An 18,713-nucleotide genomic window follows, 5' to 3' on the forward strand; every position below is an offset into this window, starting at 1 on the left:
ATAGGACAAGTAAATATTCTATTAAAAACCTATCCAGAGGTATAAAAAAAAATGAATAACTTTTACTTTTTCCCCCTAGTGACATAAACCGAAAAAGGTTTGTGTACATTAATTAAGCTAAAGAATAATTGCTGTGAACAACCTTCCTGTGGCCTTAATTACTCCACTAATTAACATAAAAATGATTTAACTGATCCCCTTTCATAATCCATCACTGTTGTCTAGAAATCCTTTAAAGGAAATCTACAACTTCCGTTGAAAAGGTTCAGGCCACAATTAGTTTCCTAATATTGTCTTTTAAAGTTGCCGCTGGGCTAATAACCCCAGAAAGTGCAGACATTGGCCTTTAGGCTAATATGCACAGTTATTTTATGAATGATAAATATAACATTTGTTCTGGAATAAGAAAAGGAGGAGTTTTTATACCCACCTGTTGTAAAGGAGTCCAACTGGAGCCATGACTAAATGGTAGTAATCCTCGTCTCAAATGCTTATCTTTCCAATCAAGAGAAATAAATCCATCTATGTGTTCCAGCTACTTCCACAGGTGTCTAGATTCCAACACATTCAGATGGATTATTAACACATTTATTAGGGAATGTGTGGCTACAACTAAACATCATATTAAACCCCAGGTATTAAGAATCCAATGTGGTTAAAGGCAAGAGAAGCATCACTATGAGCATAAAAGTAAATAAAAATATTCAGTATTCAGCAACATCAACAGCTCAAAAAGCAAACATTTGTTTAAATCTTGAATGTTTAATTTCAACGTTGGACAGAGTGCACAGATTAATGCACATATTTATGATTTTTATATTCAACCAGCTGACAGGAAAAGTCCAACTCAGTTTTAGAGATTCATTTTTCTCGGCTCTGCTATTGGGTACAAAAAAAAAGCGATTAACACTCTAAAACCTAACCAAAGAAAAACCTGCTGATTAATCTGGCACAGTAAAGGCGACATCCTGAACGGCTTGGAGTTCACATGAAACGACATCCCAGATAAAGAAGGCGGTCGGGTAGAGATGGGAATGTGAGGCAGAGCCTCTCACGACAAGGTGGGGGGTATATGCGCGATAAACAGCAGAGGTGGGAGGGGGGGGTCCTCCAGACAGTTGGAAGGCATTAGGGTGTCGGACAGGGACTTGTCAGATGCAGCTGTTGTTGCAGCTGATTGATAGTTTGTATTCCAGCCTGATGGGAGAGCAGACACCAGCCTGTGTTGAGAGGTTTTGTCAGATAGAAAAGAAAATACAGTAGAAATAATTAACAATAATCAACACTAGACGCACACTAAATTCATTACATCTCTGTGTTGTGTCTACATCCATCCCAGTCAATCACCTTTTTCCTTTTTTTTTTTTTTGATTTGGTCTGATTTGAAACAAATCATGTGATATATGCACGACAGACATAAAAAAAGATAATCAATATGCTGCTTTAGAGGTTAACATACATTAGCTATAAAATAAAACCTAAGCCACACATTTATAAAAGCATTCAGACATCCTGCCAGCGACGCCCTCAGTCACTCTCCTGTTTAGTTACACAGAAAATGCTTCTTTGCTTGTACATACTATTCCACTCAGCCTATACTACTCATATTAGGTAACTACCTTACAGAGCACAGGGCTTAAGACTATTCACTTCAGTCACTGAACAACATGTGTTGTCAGAGAGTCAAAGGTAGAAGCAGAGGTTACAGCAGTACAGTACTTCTCAGTGGAAAAGCCCATCAGCTGTGTTCGCTCAAACATCCTGCAAAGCAATAAGTGGAGATGCTAAAAATATTCTTGGATCCTCTCAGTTTTATTTCTGCGTGAGCATTTAAGAGCGTGTTAGTGTTTAATGCTGACTAAAGAATTGCTAATCGTCCTAAACGCCTTAGGTTACATCACAATGGCACTAACAGTAGTAAACATGGTTTCCATTGCTGGCAGGCTTCAGACACCTTTTGCTGAGCCTGGGTGGCTTTAAAGGTGGCTCTCTTCTGTCAGTCTGCAGCGCTCCACCGATGCGCCGTCTCGCTCCTCCGATGTGAAAGCTGAGACCGCAGTGGAGGGAGGACAACATACAATATTCATCATGAAGAGTGGCCAACATCTGTTGCATTTTCCAGTGTGTTTGTGTCTGTGCTTGCTCGGGTGTGTGGACGTGGGCACCAGCAGTAAAGGCGGTCAGTGACCGCTAACGTGGGTTAGCATCATATCCTTGCAGGCTCTATTTCCTTGTCCTCCAACAGGATGATGAACTGACCAAAACTCCCCTTCACCGCCTCCATATTGTCAGTGGTGCTGCCCTCCAGGATCCAACGCTTTCCTCGTGCCAGCGGCTCAAGCTCAAAGTATTTCTTTATCTGCAGAGGGGAAAAAAACAAAACATTAAAATAAATAAATAGCTCATGTTTTTATTATCTTTTCAAAGACAGAATAATGTTTATGTTTTATGTGTTCAGAGGGAAAACTATAAAAAAGCTGTTTGGTGTAGTGGTTTAAAGTCTTTCTCATCAAACCTTAATACTTTTACAGACTTAAATTTTAAGAATTAACATTTTACTTGTTTAAAAAATATAAAAAACTAAATTACACCCTTAAATCTATGGTCAACATTTCTATTGTGGGCAGTAATTTAACTTGTAGAAATAGAGCAGAGACGAAGGAAGGAAGGAAGGAAGGAAGGAAGGAAGGAAGGAAGGAAGGAAGGAAGGAAGGAAGGAAGGAAGGAAGGAAGGAAGGAAGGAAGGAAGGAAGGAAGGAAGGAAGGAAGGAAGGAAGGAAGGAAGGAAAGGAAAATAATTGCTAAAAAAAAAAGAGAAAGAAAGATAGAAACAAAAGAATCTGGATGGATGTTGATGGTTAATAATTTTCCATTTCGAGACTGTCTAAGAACTCTGCAAGGCACCAAATTTAGTGCTTAGATTTTCCTCCTCCATATTTCACCTGTTAAAATCACAAGATACAAGATTCCAGTCATATTTTATTAACGTTTAGACTTGATGAGACTTAAAGGTGGATTTAGATCGTTTTGATTTTGACAGCCCTGTTTTGACAATGGCATAAGCCAACAGAAAAGCCAACAGAAAAAAAAAGAAACAGTTTAACCGATGAGGACTAAATGAAACTAAGCAACAGCTTCATGTGGAAAATATTTGCCGTGTTGGCTTGGCACTGTCCTGTACAATGGTTGATTATAAGGTTCAGCTGGCTTACGCAGCTCTAGCACTCCAGAACCTGCTGTTTGGTAAAAACAAATCTCAGGCAGCAGAAAACAGCTTTCCAGATCTCAACTGATTGTCCTGTAAGTTGTTAGTAAATTGGACAACTTGAAGCTGAGTGTAAAGTAAGGTTTTGTTTAAACTTTCCCCTCCTGTTTGCTTGATGACCGGTGACAAATGTGCAAAGAAGAATCTCCAATTGATTTAAAAGATAGCTGATCCAGTAATAGGATGTCAGACAGAGATTGTTCAATTAAGCAGCATTCAACGGTGAGTTGAAAAGGTTTGTCAATGCTGCTCGTGTAACAAAGTAATGACTCCCAGTGTTGTCCACAAACTGTTTAATAACTGCCAACAGTGGTCCGTGAGTCTTTAGAATTGCTGTGGATGAAGTTACTGGGGTTATTGATGGCGTGATTCAGGTCATTCCACAGCAACCACAGACCTGAGCCAGTCAGAGGTGAACTTGATGGTGTGGTTTGGATCATTGTTTGGCTGCAAGCCAAACAATGATCAAGTACAAGCGCACTTGAGCACAAGGTCACATTCTTCAGGATTTTTTGGTAGAGAGCAGAATTCACAAGTACATGAATGGCGGCACATTGCTGGGATGGCAACCTAAAAATAATCAGACCACATTTGATGTGTTGTTGCCACTGTTCTATGTTTGTTTGTTTGCAATGCTGTGTTAGTATGACCATAGATGCAATCGGTAAAAGCAAACCCTTTTTCTCACCAGTCAAAGTAATAGTGCCCATTCAGGTGCTTTTTGTGGTAAATATGCTTTTTTGCTTTTTATTCAGCAGTATTTAGATTTCTTTCAGGGATCTTTTTAATTGTTAAAATAAAAACCTCACATGACTCAGGGTAACTGATGCCTGGATGAGTTTTCAGCTCCTTCTTGAAGAAATGATGGTACAGTAGGTTATCTAGTCCTGGGAGGGTTCATCACTGCGTCATGATGTCCCCATTTGAAGAAAATTTCTCTTTTTAATTACGCTCTTTTTGTTTTTAGGACATGGTGTGTTGTTTTTTTATAAACACGTTTTGGCCAACTTAATTTTGTAATGCTGGGTACGTTCAGTAAGTTTTTTTGTTTGCTGTTTTTCTACGTACAGGTCTCATGATATTAGGGGCCAAGTGTGGCAAAGCCTTTGGACTTCAACCTTAAAAAAAATTGTTACTAAGCACAACAAAATCAAAATTAAGGGAGACATTACATTCCACATTGCGTCAGGTTGTTGATTTTTTATTTTTTATTTTACTCAAGGCTGTATTTGTTTAATATTAAACTTGTCTTAAAAGCCTGAAATTGTTTAAAATGCTATTACATCCAAGCTAAATATATTTATTTAGTAAATATATTTATTTTTTATATTTCTAAAAAACATTCTTAAGATTTTAATTAACTAAATAATTTTAAGCCAGTAGGTCAGTATCTGATGCAGACCGACATCACAGCCTTGCAGGTTGTGTCCTGACTTTAACCCGTCTATTGATCCTCGGTGGTGGGTGTTTCTATCACATAAAAAGCACTGAATTATTTTGCTGAAACAAAAAATATTGAAACCAACAAATCCTATCAGTGTATTCCTCAAAAGTTCTGATGGAAAAAAGCCCTGAATGAACATTAATACACATCCAAGACATGAATCTGACTCCACTTAGTCTCTGTGTAGAATTTTCAGTTATTTAAAAGTATTCTAAATCTAAATCCTGTCTTTTAAATAGAAAAAAAAATTAGCGTTTGTATAATGGTTAGATATTGTATTATATTTTAAAATGAAGACGAAGCATTTTGACAGCCAATGCATAAAAAACATATGTATAACTTCCAACAGAATACACTAAAGACCGGGAAACCCACATGGACACCCATCATGCAGCCAAATGACTTTTCAACTTCAAGTGAAATTGCTTTTGTCTAGACTGTGCAGTGCTGTCTAGCTGTGCCATGGTGTGTGGCATGAAGAGGATGGGAAGGAGGAGGAAGGGGGATGTATTCTTTGTGTCTGCCTAAACCCAGCCAGCCGTGCCAGCGAGTGGGAGAGTGAGTGCCGTCTCTGCCCCCCTGAGCAGAGTCTGTGTTCTGGTGTAATGTGAGTTTAATGACAGATTAAGTCACCTCAGCCGCGTTTGGCTCAGAAGCCTGGCTAGAAAGCTGAGTGGACCCAAACAGTGTTAACAAATCTGTCTGGGTAACTTGAGCTGCCCTAGTCCAGGCTGTAGCCCCAGACCTAGACTGCAGACGATGTGCCTGGCTGCCTGTCTGGCTGGCTGGTTGACTCGCCTGCCTGTAGCCAAGGCCCTCTTCTGGAAGACACTGGCCCCTGCACTGGCAGACAGTCAAAAGGCCAAAAGTGACCTCTGTGCAAGTGTAGACAGGCTTGGGCTTCTCTCACTTCCCCTACTGGCCTCATGGGCCAGCTGAACATACCAGGAAGCATCTACCAGCTTCATATAAAAAACATAATTCATGCAACTTATGAAGCTATTGTCTTAAATAACTTTAGTTAATGTTAACTGACAATGACTTTAAAAGGGCAAGCTTCAATAAGAACCTGGAGATTTAACTCCAACAACAGACGGAGAGGGCCTGCTGTTGAAAACAAGTGTCAGTTTTTACATGCCTAAGGAACCCCATGACCTAACAGCCTGTGTGTATGCACTCTGAAAGTCAACAAGTGTGGCCAAAACCAGTTTCCTTGAGATTAAGTCCTCCTAAGCACACTTATGCTTGCTTAAGGAATTGCGTGAGGCAGTGGGATGGGTAAGCCAAACAAGACATGGGTTGCCAGATGGCTGTGAGGATGACCACTGGGTCATCCACTCTAGCTTCTTCTAGGTCATTCAGTCCAGGGGCCTCACAATGTACATAGGGGAAAGAAGCTTATGCATAAATAAGAATAGAAAAGTCTCTGATAACACAGAAATCAGACCAAAGAAGATATAATAGATAATGCAAGATCAACAACTTTAGCCAAGATGAAAGTTTTGCACCTGCCAAACCTTGGAGATTAGATATGGCGTGGTTCTGTTTTTTTTCTTCTCTTCAACATCACAAGATCAAGTAACTTAAGCATTTCAATAAAGAAAAAAAAAAGTTTATTTACACTTTTACACCTGGTATGGATGGAGACTTCAAGTAAATTTCACTACACACTCTGACTTTAAAGGAGGAGGTTGAGGTGCTAGGCAACTTTGCAAAGTATGTCAAGTTATCTAAATCTGTCTCCAGGGAATCTGTAAGACAGCAACTGAAATAAACTTGGCTTAGGAGTCTGTCAACTTGCTCTACAAGCATTTAAAGCTGTCATCATAAATTTTACAAGTGGATTAAAATAACCTACCCAGAAATGACCACGATAGAATGCGGTATTGTGAAAAATGTCATTAGATATTTATCATTTAATTTGGAAATTTTTGACCCAGTAGCAACATGGTTAGTCAGCTAAGCTTAAGCTTCAACTCTGGCAGGAATACCTCAGGCTACTTAAGATGGCAATGGGGCATGCATGGCACGTGCTTCCAGTAGCTCCATGACTTATGCCAGATTACTTCATGTAATGGCCACAGTTGGCATCGTGCCAAGTAACGAGGATATCGTGGCAGAATTAAAAGAGCTTTAATGGCTCTGGACAGAGCTTTGTTCAGGCCTCCTGATCAACTAAACTAACCAGAGACAGGAGCCTTAAAAAGGTCTAAAGAATCAAGAGACTCATTTATAGACCAGGCAAAATGGACTCCACTAACAGATATACTACACCTTTCTCTATTGGGGTAAAATAGAGCTTCTTCAAAAGGTGAAGCTCTAAATTTACTGGTCCTTCTTAGGTTTGACCGTCACCTACAATCATGACTTAATAAATGGCTGAAACAAACTTCCACTGGTGACCAGCCTAAGCTTCAGAGATAAAAACAGCCGCTTGCTTCATTTCAAAATGGGTTGTTTGAGGAGATTGATCAGTTTGCCTCCTCAATACCTTCCTTCTGAGGTTTCCCAGGCACTTCACACTAAGAGGGGACCCCTTTGGTCTGGGAAAGCCTGGTATTAATGAGCTAGAGATTTTAACTAAAAAGAGAGCGGTCTTAATTACTCCCTAAAAAATGTTCAACCTCCATGATTTTAAAATGAATAAGAGGAAAACAATGAAGAGATGGATCGACTAATAAAATATCTGTCTAATGCACAAAAGACAATCAAACTTGGCAACCACTGGTGCCACCTCAAATTTATTATATGAAACCAGAGCCCGAAAATATATGACATAAAGGTAAACACTGTGGTGACGACAATTCTATTTCAGGATTGAACAGCCATCAGCTGCTTTAGGTTCACAAATAGTGAATTCAGGTTTGAATCCACAGCTCTAGTTTTGGAATAAATACTTGAAATAGGTGTCTAGGTTTGGTAGTAATCATATGTGCTATAAAATGGATATAGGATCATGCTGGACAAAAATTCCTACTCTGGTTTATTGTTTTTGGAGAAGTTGAACTCTACAGTCAGTTCTTGCAGAGGGTAACAGGGAAGCCAGATGGAACAGATGCATATCTGCTGGACAAACTCTGCAGCAGAAAGGTATTGTGAAAGAGAGCCTCAATGACGTCCACTGTCAGCTTTTAATATCTCATTTGGGACTGGCTGTTTTGCTGAGTTGAGCTCTGCTAGATGCATGAGGTTCCAAAGGCCTAAATAACTGCCAGGACTAAATTGAATCATAAAACTGAAAATCCCTTACTTTTTAAGTGATACATTTTCAGTTGTAGGAACAGCAATTTCAAAATCTTGATTTTGAGTTAAAACTAAGAAGACATCAAACAAGGAAATAATTTCTGCAAACGGCTGCTGAAGTTCAGAAAGCTACAGGATTTATTTGATAAAAGAAATGTCATTATAAGATCCAAGATACAGTCCATGTGTGGTGTTACCATGGGTGTGACCAAAGATCACTTGTTTCCCAAGCTTTACGGTTGTGTTAAAGCATCTTGGTACAAGTAAGCTTTATGACTGGAGAAGGAAGAATTAGGAGTCTCTTCACAAGGGAAAGTGGCATACTCAAATATCCAAGACAATCAATTACACCATCCCTTGACATGTTGGCCCCTGTGAAGATATCAGTCACTTGGAAAGTGCTCCACACTGGCGACTGCATTGAAATGGAAGGGTAATATGAGATCCTCTTAACTTATAATAGATATGCTTCTGTTTGGTTTTCCGGCTAACCTAAAGAGTTTTAAAGACATGAGAGGGGCTGAAGGTCCCCAGGAGAGGAACACTTAGGAAGCTCGTGAAAAAACAAACACTGCACCACAAACTGCTGGAGGTGTCAAATGAAACGGCCCACTGGTCAGTAAGTAAAACCTAAAGCCTATTTAAGCATGGGGGTAACACCTTCAATTATGGACCAAAGGTTGTGATTCTTAAGGGATTACGGTCACGGGTCTTAGGCCCCGTCCACACGAAGCCGAACCCTGGCCTAAACGCACAAATTTTTCACCGGTAGATAATAGCCCAATCACCTGTTTAGTAAAAGTGTTTGCTTTAGCAGAGACATAATGTATAAAGAAGGAGACCAATTTTTGTTTTTTGTTTCTTGAACAAATCTCCTTTTACCTTTCTCTAGTTTACTTACCTCTCAGCATGAACAGCTTCTTTCAAAGTGTTATAATATTACTTTAATGTGTTGATCAACTTTGTGGAAAAAAGGCTAAAAAAAACTTTATTAAAATGAAGTGCAGATGTGAAGTTAAAAACTTAAATGTTGCTTTAAAATGATGCATGTTTTGATTTTTCTCTTCTTATATGTCCTAATAATATTATATAATATTATATATTTTTTAGATTTTCGTCCACTATATACACAGTTATTGTTCCATTCAGTCCTAAGGCCACTGAATAATTTTCTTAATAGAAGAAAAACACACATTTTCAAAGTTAAATGATCTAATTTCCCTCCAGAATAAAGTATTCCTGAGATACATTAAAATCTATTATGCCAATATTTAGTTTGCAGAACAAAATCATATCATAAACAAAGTCTAAATTTCCCCGTCCCCTAATAAAGTGTGTAACTACAGTACAGCATAAAAACAAGTTTCCATAGATCATACTGTAAGGAGCTCAATAAGACTTCTGCTATTTGACACTGCCGAATGAATCTCCTTTATGCAACAATAAGAGAGTAAACATGTTCTTTCTGATTCCACAGGTGTACCAGCAGCAAAGTGAAAGGCAAATTGAGATACGCAGATACACACATACCTAAAAAATAGGGGGGCTACACAGTAAGAGAACATTACAATGTACTATACACTATAATGTACATTTATGTAAAAAAAAAAAAAAAAGAAAGATATGCTCTGATTAAAGAGTGCATGACTGACAGTCAGATAATTACAAAAAGTATAAAATGCACATGTATATTTGCTCATTTAAAACAACAAGCGATTTACAAAGAATTGGTTTGTATTTTCCTTTAACAGCAGGGATGTAAAAACCTTTAGGGTTTGTCTGGAGCAGTGATGGTTTTAAAGCATAACAGCTCCTGGAAGGAAGGATCTATGATGATGCTCCTTTATATACCTAAGGTGCTTCAGCCTATCAAATGAGACCATTTCATAAAAGCATACAAATATTTCAGTTATTTCTAGTGTCAAACATTCACCATATATATTTTTTTAAAAAGCTGGCATATCCAAGCCTTATACGATCTACTATAAAGATTCCAGTTTGTTGATGTTTATGATGAATCTCACAAACTGAAGGTACTACAGGGCTAAATTGTTGTTTGATTTTTTTTCTTTATAACAAAACCTACTTTTGTTAAAATAAACATTAACATAAAACATTTCTTAGGTTAGATATATCTATACAGATATCCAAACAAATCAGATCAGTTAACTCCAGCATGCCTTGATTTTCTGCTTCTAAATTTAAAAAATACATTGTTTCCATCTTTAACCCAGATGAACTCAACGAGATTTGCTTGATAAACTCCTTCATTTGCTTTACATGAATTTGCCCTCAGTTACCAGGATATTTCTTTTTCAGCCGCATGAGTAGGTTTCTATTGCTACTTGCATTTGCTTGTATTATTTAAACAAACATCAAAATGTCCTGTTCACAGTGATGCAGATAAAAAAGTCATCCTATAGGATTAATTATATAGGATTAATAGTTTATCATCAACAAACTTAATCAATATAAAACCTTAAGCTGATTAAAAAACACTCTGAAAGTTGTTCTGATAAAAGAAATTGCAGGAGACATAATAGTTCTCAGATATAATCTTCTCAACAGTTAGTATTTGTAGGCCAAAATCTTAAATTTAAGGTTTTTTGCATTAAATAAAACATGCTGCACATTTGTAAATGAAGAAGCATGACAAGAGGAAGAGCAGGTTTCATTTTTCACTTGCTGTGGAAATCGTAAAGGCTTTGAAAGTGGGTAAAGAGAGACGGGGGCGCCTTGTAAACCAAGTCCTTGTGTCACAGTAAAAAATATCTGAGCAGCCTTTAGATTTACTGTTCTGTTCCCCACAGGTGAGACCAAGGATTCTCCCCTGGGCTCACCTCAGTGCAGGTCAAAGTGATTCACTTGCAGGACTCTTTGCTTCAAAGGGAACTCATTACTGCTAGATCAGATCCATCCTCCATGGTGCTGCAAATCATGGATGCACAAGGGACACAGACGGATTACTATAGCGAGCTCTTTGGAACAATACTAGTGTATATACGCTCCAGAATTTTGCTCCTTCCTTTTATACTGCAAATTTAAGAATCGGTTCAAATCGCTGCAGCTTCCCCCATTAATAATACTGACTTTAAAATGAAATAGGTAGCAGCAGATGTAGAATGCTTTTGCAAAACTTCTCTCCATCACCTTTCATCAGATTCCAACAGAATCATAAAGGTCCTTTAATGTTTCTGTTTTTTAAATCAACAATTTTGATTCACTTGTAAACATTAAGTAGTCAGCAGTATGTTAGAAACAGAAAGGAATTGTATCTTTGAAGTTACATCTTGATTTGATATTGACATAATCTTGTCTAGGGAAAGATCACCCATTAAACAACAATGAACTGGTCACATTATTATTCTGACAATTAATTTCTTCTTAACATTTAAGTCAAAATATATTTTGGTAAAAATCTGGGCAAACTACTGTCTAGAAGCACAAATGGGTTTTGGTACAGAGAGTTGGGGTGAAAGGGAAAAAAATTGAATCCACTCACCAATGAAAAACATGTTGCAGATTAAGTGTCTTGGCACGGCTGCTTAGCATAACTTGACCTTTTACAATAAAAGAGTTAAGAGAGAAACGTGCACAGTTGGAAACAGGGTGCCCGTGTTTTGCCCTGTTGAACTAAAGATAAAGTAACTCAATTTATTTAAAGCCGAAAGCTCCCTGACAAGGAACATCTGGTCTATGGGACTTAAACTGGTGAGCTGGCACTCTGCCCGAGCTCCCCTGCTGTAGGGCCCAATGTGCCAACGCCTTCACTGGAGGCCTGCCTTTCTGTCCTCTTCTTCTCAAGGAGCCTGCCGTGCTGTAGCAGGCCACACAGAGGGCCTTCAAAATCCAGGCGGTCTGTCACAAGTCACCCCTCCTCCTCGCTATCTACCCTTCTCACTCTGAGGCCCCCTTTCTACGCTCCAGTCCTAAAGTCAACCAGCTTGAAAGTTGCTGCAGGCTCCTGCTTTAACACACTGCTCTACAATCAAAGCCTGACCTGTCTGCTGAAGATTTCAGCCATGAATTGAGCTGGACTCTGTAAAAGTGCTCACACAGGACCATCCGCTAGCACGCTCAAGGCATCATGACTTTAAATTCAATTTTTCAGTGATTTTATACTTGATTTTCTATAGACTTTCTTTAACTTCTTATATCAAGTATTCTTTAAATGAGATTTATCTTAAATGTATTATTAATTTCTTAAAAATTGCTTTTATATTGCAATATATGTGATATCTATGGATATTTCTTTAGGTGTGTTTTTTTATTACTTATATATTATTAAACATAAATAAAAATGAGCTATATCTGACAATATCAAAAGATATACATTGTCTGCTATAATTTTATATAATACTATAAATCCACGTTTTCTCATTTATTTCATTTTCGGCTGTGATTTTAAACGCCACAGTGCTGCAATTTGTGTCAGGTTTGGAAGTCTAGAGACTCCAATTAGGGGCTAAATATCTTATTATGCAGTGAGCTTGTTGTTCTTGGAATGTACCAATAACCAACTATTACATGTCATATGGTCCCTTACGATATTAGCATTTTGTACAGGACAATGATACTATGATGAAGATATTTTCTTGAATAGGCCTCCTTGAAAAATTATTAATGACTTACAGAAACATTATTGTGTTTGTTGTATCTTTACATCGTCTTGGGTGGTACCTACCAAGGGTGCAATGCTTTGCCCTGTTTATGTTTGAGCTTTAAACTCTTATTCTTGAAAGAATAAAAAAATATGATTTCCTACTTTGATCTAGTTCTTGATTTCATATTGTTGCTCCAGGTTAAATAAAATTTAGTTGTCAAAAGCTGACATGTACAGACATAGATAAAAAGATAACAGTTATTCTTTGATTAATTTAGAAGAAGACAAAAGTTTAGAAGTCATTTTAACAAATTTAGCAGAACAAAAGGGGATAAAAAAAAATCTAATGAAGTTTTTTGGGGGGAAAGAGTCTGTGGATCTCCAGAGCTTTTGGAATGTAAATAGTGAATTGCAAAGGGTCATTGAAATTCAAAGTTTCCCCATGCTGGAGCAAATGTTTGAACTTCTAATAAAATGTGACAGCTCTAATGGGTGATCTGAGCGACATAATGAAACCATTGCCTTTGTTTATAACCCTCAGCCCATGATAAATTCCAGCACTTTCAGCAAAGTCCAATAACTGATGCAGTCTTTGTGTATGTGTGTAGTTCTTTATGGTTTGAGAATGAATTATAAGATTCAATGTCTTTTTTCTATACAAAATGTGCATATTTCTGAACAAATAATTTGATCCATTAAGGCATTGCTACTGCCTGTTAATTGACACCATTAAGTTCACACAGACATCAGAGGTCTTTCCCTAACAAAGGCTGCCATACATTAACTCCATTTGACCCAGCTCCGACAGATAAAAGAGGTATGACATTGTTTTCTTTCACTTAATTTTGCATAACCAAGTAGCCTTTGGTAATGAAATACTGTGGAAAAAAAGATCTAACGTCTACAGGAGATGGATGCAATTCTTCTAGAATTCCTGAATTTAGAAACCAGTTCTGTGGCATCAAACTTTAGAGGGAAAAAACTGTCATTCTGAGTTGTGAAAAGAGTACATTTCAATAGATGAAAAACCTCAATTGAAGAGAACCCCCCGGAGATTCCCAGCGTTTGATCCATGTGAGTCAGCACTGGATCCTGGGGGTCAGATCACATGCTGAATAGGCTTTTCGGAAGTCTTGTTCTAGCTAGTGGCGGCCGGTCGTCCGACCCTGCTTGACCAGAAGACAAAGGGAAGGCCAGTATCCACAATTGGGGTGGGGGCATTCTTTTCTCCTCCAGTGGAAAGTCCTGTCCTGAATAGGGTCTGGCAGGCTGAATTGCGTTCCACATCGATTTTGAGAGTGAAGACCCACTGGGGTCAGGGTTCAGCAGCATTTGATGCAGGCTATGGGAAAAGGCGTGCACAGTGCCCGTACAACCTGCCAAATGCCCTCTCACCCAAAGTGCCCCTTAACCTCCCACAGGGACAGACCACCGGCCCAGGAATGACAAGACGAGAAAGGCTGTATGGGTGGGAAAAGGAGAAAAAGTGCAGATCAAGGTGGGCGGGAAGAGTGCACTGGCAGGATAGACAAAGATGTAAGAGAGATAAACCTTCAAAGAAATCAGAAGTTTCTAAGTAACTTAACATATTGCGCTTCCAAGGTCTCACACATTCTCAAGAGGGTAATTATGCATCTTGACGGATTTTCCAAACCTTACCTCCTCGGCCAGGATGGATCAAACACTTGGTACAAGTCTGTAAGATCTCTTATGACTCTAAGGGCATGAAGTTCTTCTTCGTAATCAATCACAGACTACACATGAAAACAGTAGTTGATAGGCACTTTGGAAGTGTATGCTACAGGACCTTTTATTGGCTATATTTACAAGCTGAAACATCTTAAGACGCAGTGTTCTTTTTCTCAGCTGTGTGTGGGTGGAGAATTTGGGAGATTATCTAGAAACATCAAATAATCCCAATAAATAAATCCCTAAAAATATACCATCTATATTGTGCCTTCAGGTAGTTTTTACAGTAGCAAAGGTCTTAAAAAACCCTCAAACATTTGAGCATTTTGTCATGGATCTCCATGGGGATGGTGTGCAGCATTACTTTTTGTCACACAGTGGTTTTAAATAAGTTTTCCATCATACCAGTCCTATGGCTCCCTAGTCTGTTTCATCAGATACTAAAGAAGATTCACAGCGATCAAAGGTCTCTCCAGCTACATGAGAGCTGGTTTTGTCACTCTACACTTAAATGGAAACTACAGGTACACCAATTATTATTCTAATTAGTGAAGGCTTCCTTATAAGTACAGTTGTCATGCCAAGAAACTAGAGCAGCTGGTATGTAAAGCAGCAGAGTGCAAGCTAGCGACCAAAGCCTATAGTTTGCCCGTCCATTTAGGTAGTGTTTAAACCAAGGGATGAACTTTCTGAACAAGATAGTACTCTGCATAATACATTTGTTTTAAACCTCTACTGGATTCAGCAGGCATTAGTTCTACAATTTAATCCAGACTTTTACTGAAATCCTTTGTGCAAAACTAGCGCTAGCTGTTTTAGCGGACAGCAGCTTGAAATTTATGTTCTCACTTTACAATAAAGCAGATTTTTTTTTTTTTCAATAGCTAAAATAAATAACTAAAAAAATATAATCAATGTATGTCAACTCAAGTCTTCTATTTGTCTTAGTCAATTCCCAATAATCAATATATAAGGTTTGAGCTCCAGAAATGCAATAATTCCTGCTGGTCTGCTTCAAGTTGAAGAAATTACATAAATTTTAACATTTTTTTATTTTTATTTTTTTTCATGTTAAAGGTACACTATGCAACCGGTGTTGATTTTCCAGCGAGGCTCCCCCCAGAGGGCGAAAGTAAAAGTGCACTGTCGTAAATATGCACAGCTGTTCTCCTGGTTTCTCCGTCAAGCCAGGCGCGGTTGTTTTGAGCTTAGCAGACAGGCGAACGCAACGAATGCACACACTGGACGCAGCTGGCGTGACAGAAGCAGCGAGTTTACATGCAAAGTCAATGGTTGACGCACGTCAAGGCGCAGCAAAAGGTCCCGCAGCGCGTCTGAACAGCTGAAGCAGCGCGTCGGGCGCGTTTAATCATCTGACGCAGGGAGAGAGACACAGCGCTGATGATCACTCCTCTTAAACAGTTTATTGACACCTAAATTAACTTAAAATGCAGAAATCTGCTGGCAGAATATGTTGGCTTTTATTATCCTGCTGCCTGCAGTTTGGATTATTTAGGTGAAAAACACCTACCAGCTGCCCCGGTGAACCGCGAGGAGGTGACCCGGCCAGAGGCTGCTGATGAAGGGATTCCGACTGTCGGCGCACCGCTGGTATGTGGGGGTCTGAGCGGCTCCGACAGAAAAAATATTGAAGGCAGGATGATAATCTGAATGAACTGACTGCACTGATTACGTTTTCAGGTGTATTTTCTCACTTAAACACATATTAAAACTACTTTATTCCCACTGATCACAGCAAATATAGCTGCAAGGCTGAGAAAGGATAGTGAAGCTCCGCCCAACGCGCGTCAGACACACTTTTGCACCACGCAGCCAGAGCAGCAAAGCTGCTTCACCGCGCGCGTCAGAACTAACTGGTACAAGCAGCAAAAAGGAAGCAGCAGACGCAATTTTGCTGCGTCCGATGTGAACGTAGCATAACTGCACAAAGATCGCCACTGTGCTAGCAACGAGCATGCTTTTAACTGGGGGGGTAACTAGCAGTTCTCGCCGTAAAGCAAGACTGACTCTCGTGAGACTTCTGAGCCTGTGGGTGCGGGTCGGTGCTCCTGCAATTGCAAGTGCAGTATTTCCCCCACAGACCACCGGGGCGGCAGAGAATATCTTTGTTCAACCTGAAATGACTCATTTAATCATCCAAAACGTTATGGAACACATTAATTAACTGAAAAATGTTGCATAGTGTGCCTTTAATGGGCTTCAGTTCTTCTTTCAGATGACGGAATCTGTCAAATGTGTTTCAGAAACAGACTATTGTGAGAACCAACCTGATTGGACCGTTATGAAGAACAGCTTCACCCACCTAAGCTGTGGATCTCTGTAGCTCCACCACAGTTACCTCAGGCCACTCCTTGATTAGTTCCCTCCCTACCTTGTTCATATGTCCGTAGCTATTTTTACATAACGAAGACAATGGAATTATGAATTATTATGTTTCTGATTATCAAATAAGTACAAGTGAAATATGCTGCAGGATTTGATTGTGAGGTCATGAAATGTGAAAACTTCCAATTGTCTGAAAGGAATAGCAATTCCTTATTTTTCCGACAGTGATCCAGGCTTGATAGTGGTAGAAAAACAACTACACAGGACACACCAGACTAACACACAAGGTTAGATCATATAAATAAAATACTAATTAGGGATGGTTTAAATATAATTTCAGGTCTAGGTCATATTAGGAGATGAAAGGACTAGATAAGCTAGCTTCTAAGACCTTTGTTGCAAAATGTATAAATGAGAAACTGCTGTCCGGTTTACTTCACCATGTGAGCTAGGAAAAAAATGACCGGGGTCAGACAAAACCTACCATATGATATAATTCTACTTTACAAAGAGAAGTAACAATTCAAAAATGAACGGCAGTCGATTGTCCATGCAGCTTAATTGTTAAAGTGTCCTGTTGGACATTCAAGCTGTCAGCACTGCCTTTAACAGGGAGAATGGAGCCATCTAACTGCATATGGTGAGGCCACAGGCTCGCTGGAGACACCTCTTAAAATTTATCACACGCTGCTTTACATGGAATGTCACACTTCAGGGTGCAATACAGTTCACCTAATCAACTGACAGCAGGCCACAGAAAACACACTCACAAACTGCACCGGATATTCTGCAGCTTGAGCATAATGAATACAAACATGTCTGCGTCTGATAAGGTGCTTCATTTAGAGGATGTTCTGGAGTTTCTGAAACATGAAAGTGGGAGACTAGAAGCTTTCTTCTACCTTTTCCAATTTCTACAGCAAATTCTCCAACCTGATTACCTATTTTCCTGAAAAATATGACATCACGTTTATTGCAACTTGCATAAAGTGAATCGGTGTGCTGCTACCAAAGTGCAAACAGTATGTTAAAAATTACTCATAAAACTGAAGATCAAAGGAAAACAAGAACAGTGAAGAGCTATTTTACATATCTAGAGGAAGGAATGCCCTTACTTAAGAAGCCAACACCTCATAAAGAGAGAAAAACTCCCTGGGTGATTTTGTTTAGGCTTGCAGGCTGTAGACATTTGACAAATACCCTGTAAATGAACCCAAATTTATTCATCCATTTGTTTCAAGAAGTAAATTGGAACTGAGGTTCATCAAACTTATCAATTTAATATTAACAAATTTCCAGAATGTTTTTAAATATCTCAGTTAATCTAAGTCCATTATACTCAAATGTGATGCATTTTTTCTGCATGTCCAGGATTCATAGTTAGTTTGCAATGAGCCCTAAAACTGCACATATTTTCACCCCCACGAAATTCACCCATTACAGACAAAGAAAGTCCATGTCCAGGTGGATTTATATTTGTTAATTTAAGGATGCACATTTCATAAGCCATTGCAGTTTTTTACTAAATTAACCATAGAATTAAGCTAACTACCCTCGCCGGATGAAAAAAACTTTGCAGATTTAGTGTCTTGATACGACTGCTAACCAGTGGGTATTAAAGCATCGTAGTATAACATATAAGCATTTTGATTTGTAAATACCTTTTTACTGAATCCTTAAATAAGATTTTTCAAACAACTTTCCATATTTTCTTATTAAATATACATGTAATATGTTTTAAAGGCTTCCATTGTTGAGGTAAGGTGTACTTATTTTCTTTTCAGCCATAAAAAGATTGTTTACAAGGCCAAGCTGAAAACATTGATTACAGACTTGCTTACTTAGGTCCCAGAAAACACTGAATACCTAGAGGGAGCTCCCTTTGTGTAAATTACTGCATCAGTGAGGCAATCACCTTGTCTCTTCTCGGTTCCTCTTACCTTCTTAAAGTTAGAGTAGAGGATGTTTGCAAATTTTTTGAAAAGCACATGCACAACCTTGTATCACTCCTTAGAGGGAGCGCCTATTAAACGCGTGCAAGAGCACGCACAAGCCAATTTCTCCTTGTGAACACAAAAAGTTGCTGTTTGCCCATAAAAAAAGATAAATAAATCAATAATCAA

The 18,713-nt window shown here is 38.7% G+C and overlaps 1 protein-coding gene across 2 annotated transcripts in view; it reads right to left on the minus strand.

The window, feature by feature from the left end:
• Nucleotides 1-742: 742 nt before the first annotated feature.
• The window catches only part of arl15a (ADP-ribosylation factor-like 15a), a 129,558-nt gene continuing 111,587 nt past the window's right edge, over nt 743-18,713 (minus strand). For both annotated transcript variants that reach the window (XM_038277310.1, XM_038277308.1), the window contains exon 5: nt 743-2,359. In XM_038277310.1, coding sequence (XP_038133238.1) covers nt 2,207-2,359 — 153 coding nt within the window. In that variant the 3' untranslated portion in view covers nt 743-2,206. The remainder of the gene's footprint in view (nt 2,360-18,713) is intronic.

The sequence above is a fragment of the Cyprinodon tularosa genome, unplaced genomic scaffold, assembly GCF_016077235.1.
Source record: "Cyprinodon tularosa strain WSP-4 unplaced genomic scaffold, ASM1607723v1 ctg130, whole genome shotgun sequence".
NCBI lineage: Eukaryota > Metazoa > Chordata > Actinopteri > Cyprinodontiformes > Cyprinodontidae > Cyprinodon > Cyprinodon tularosa.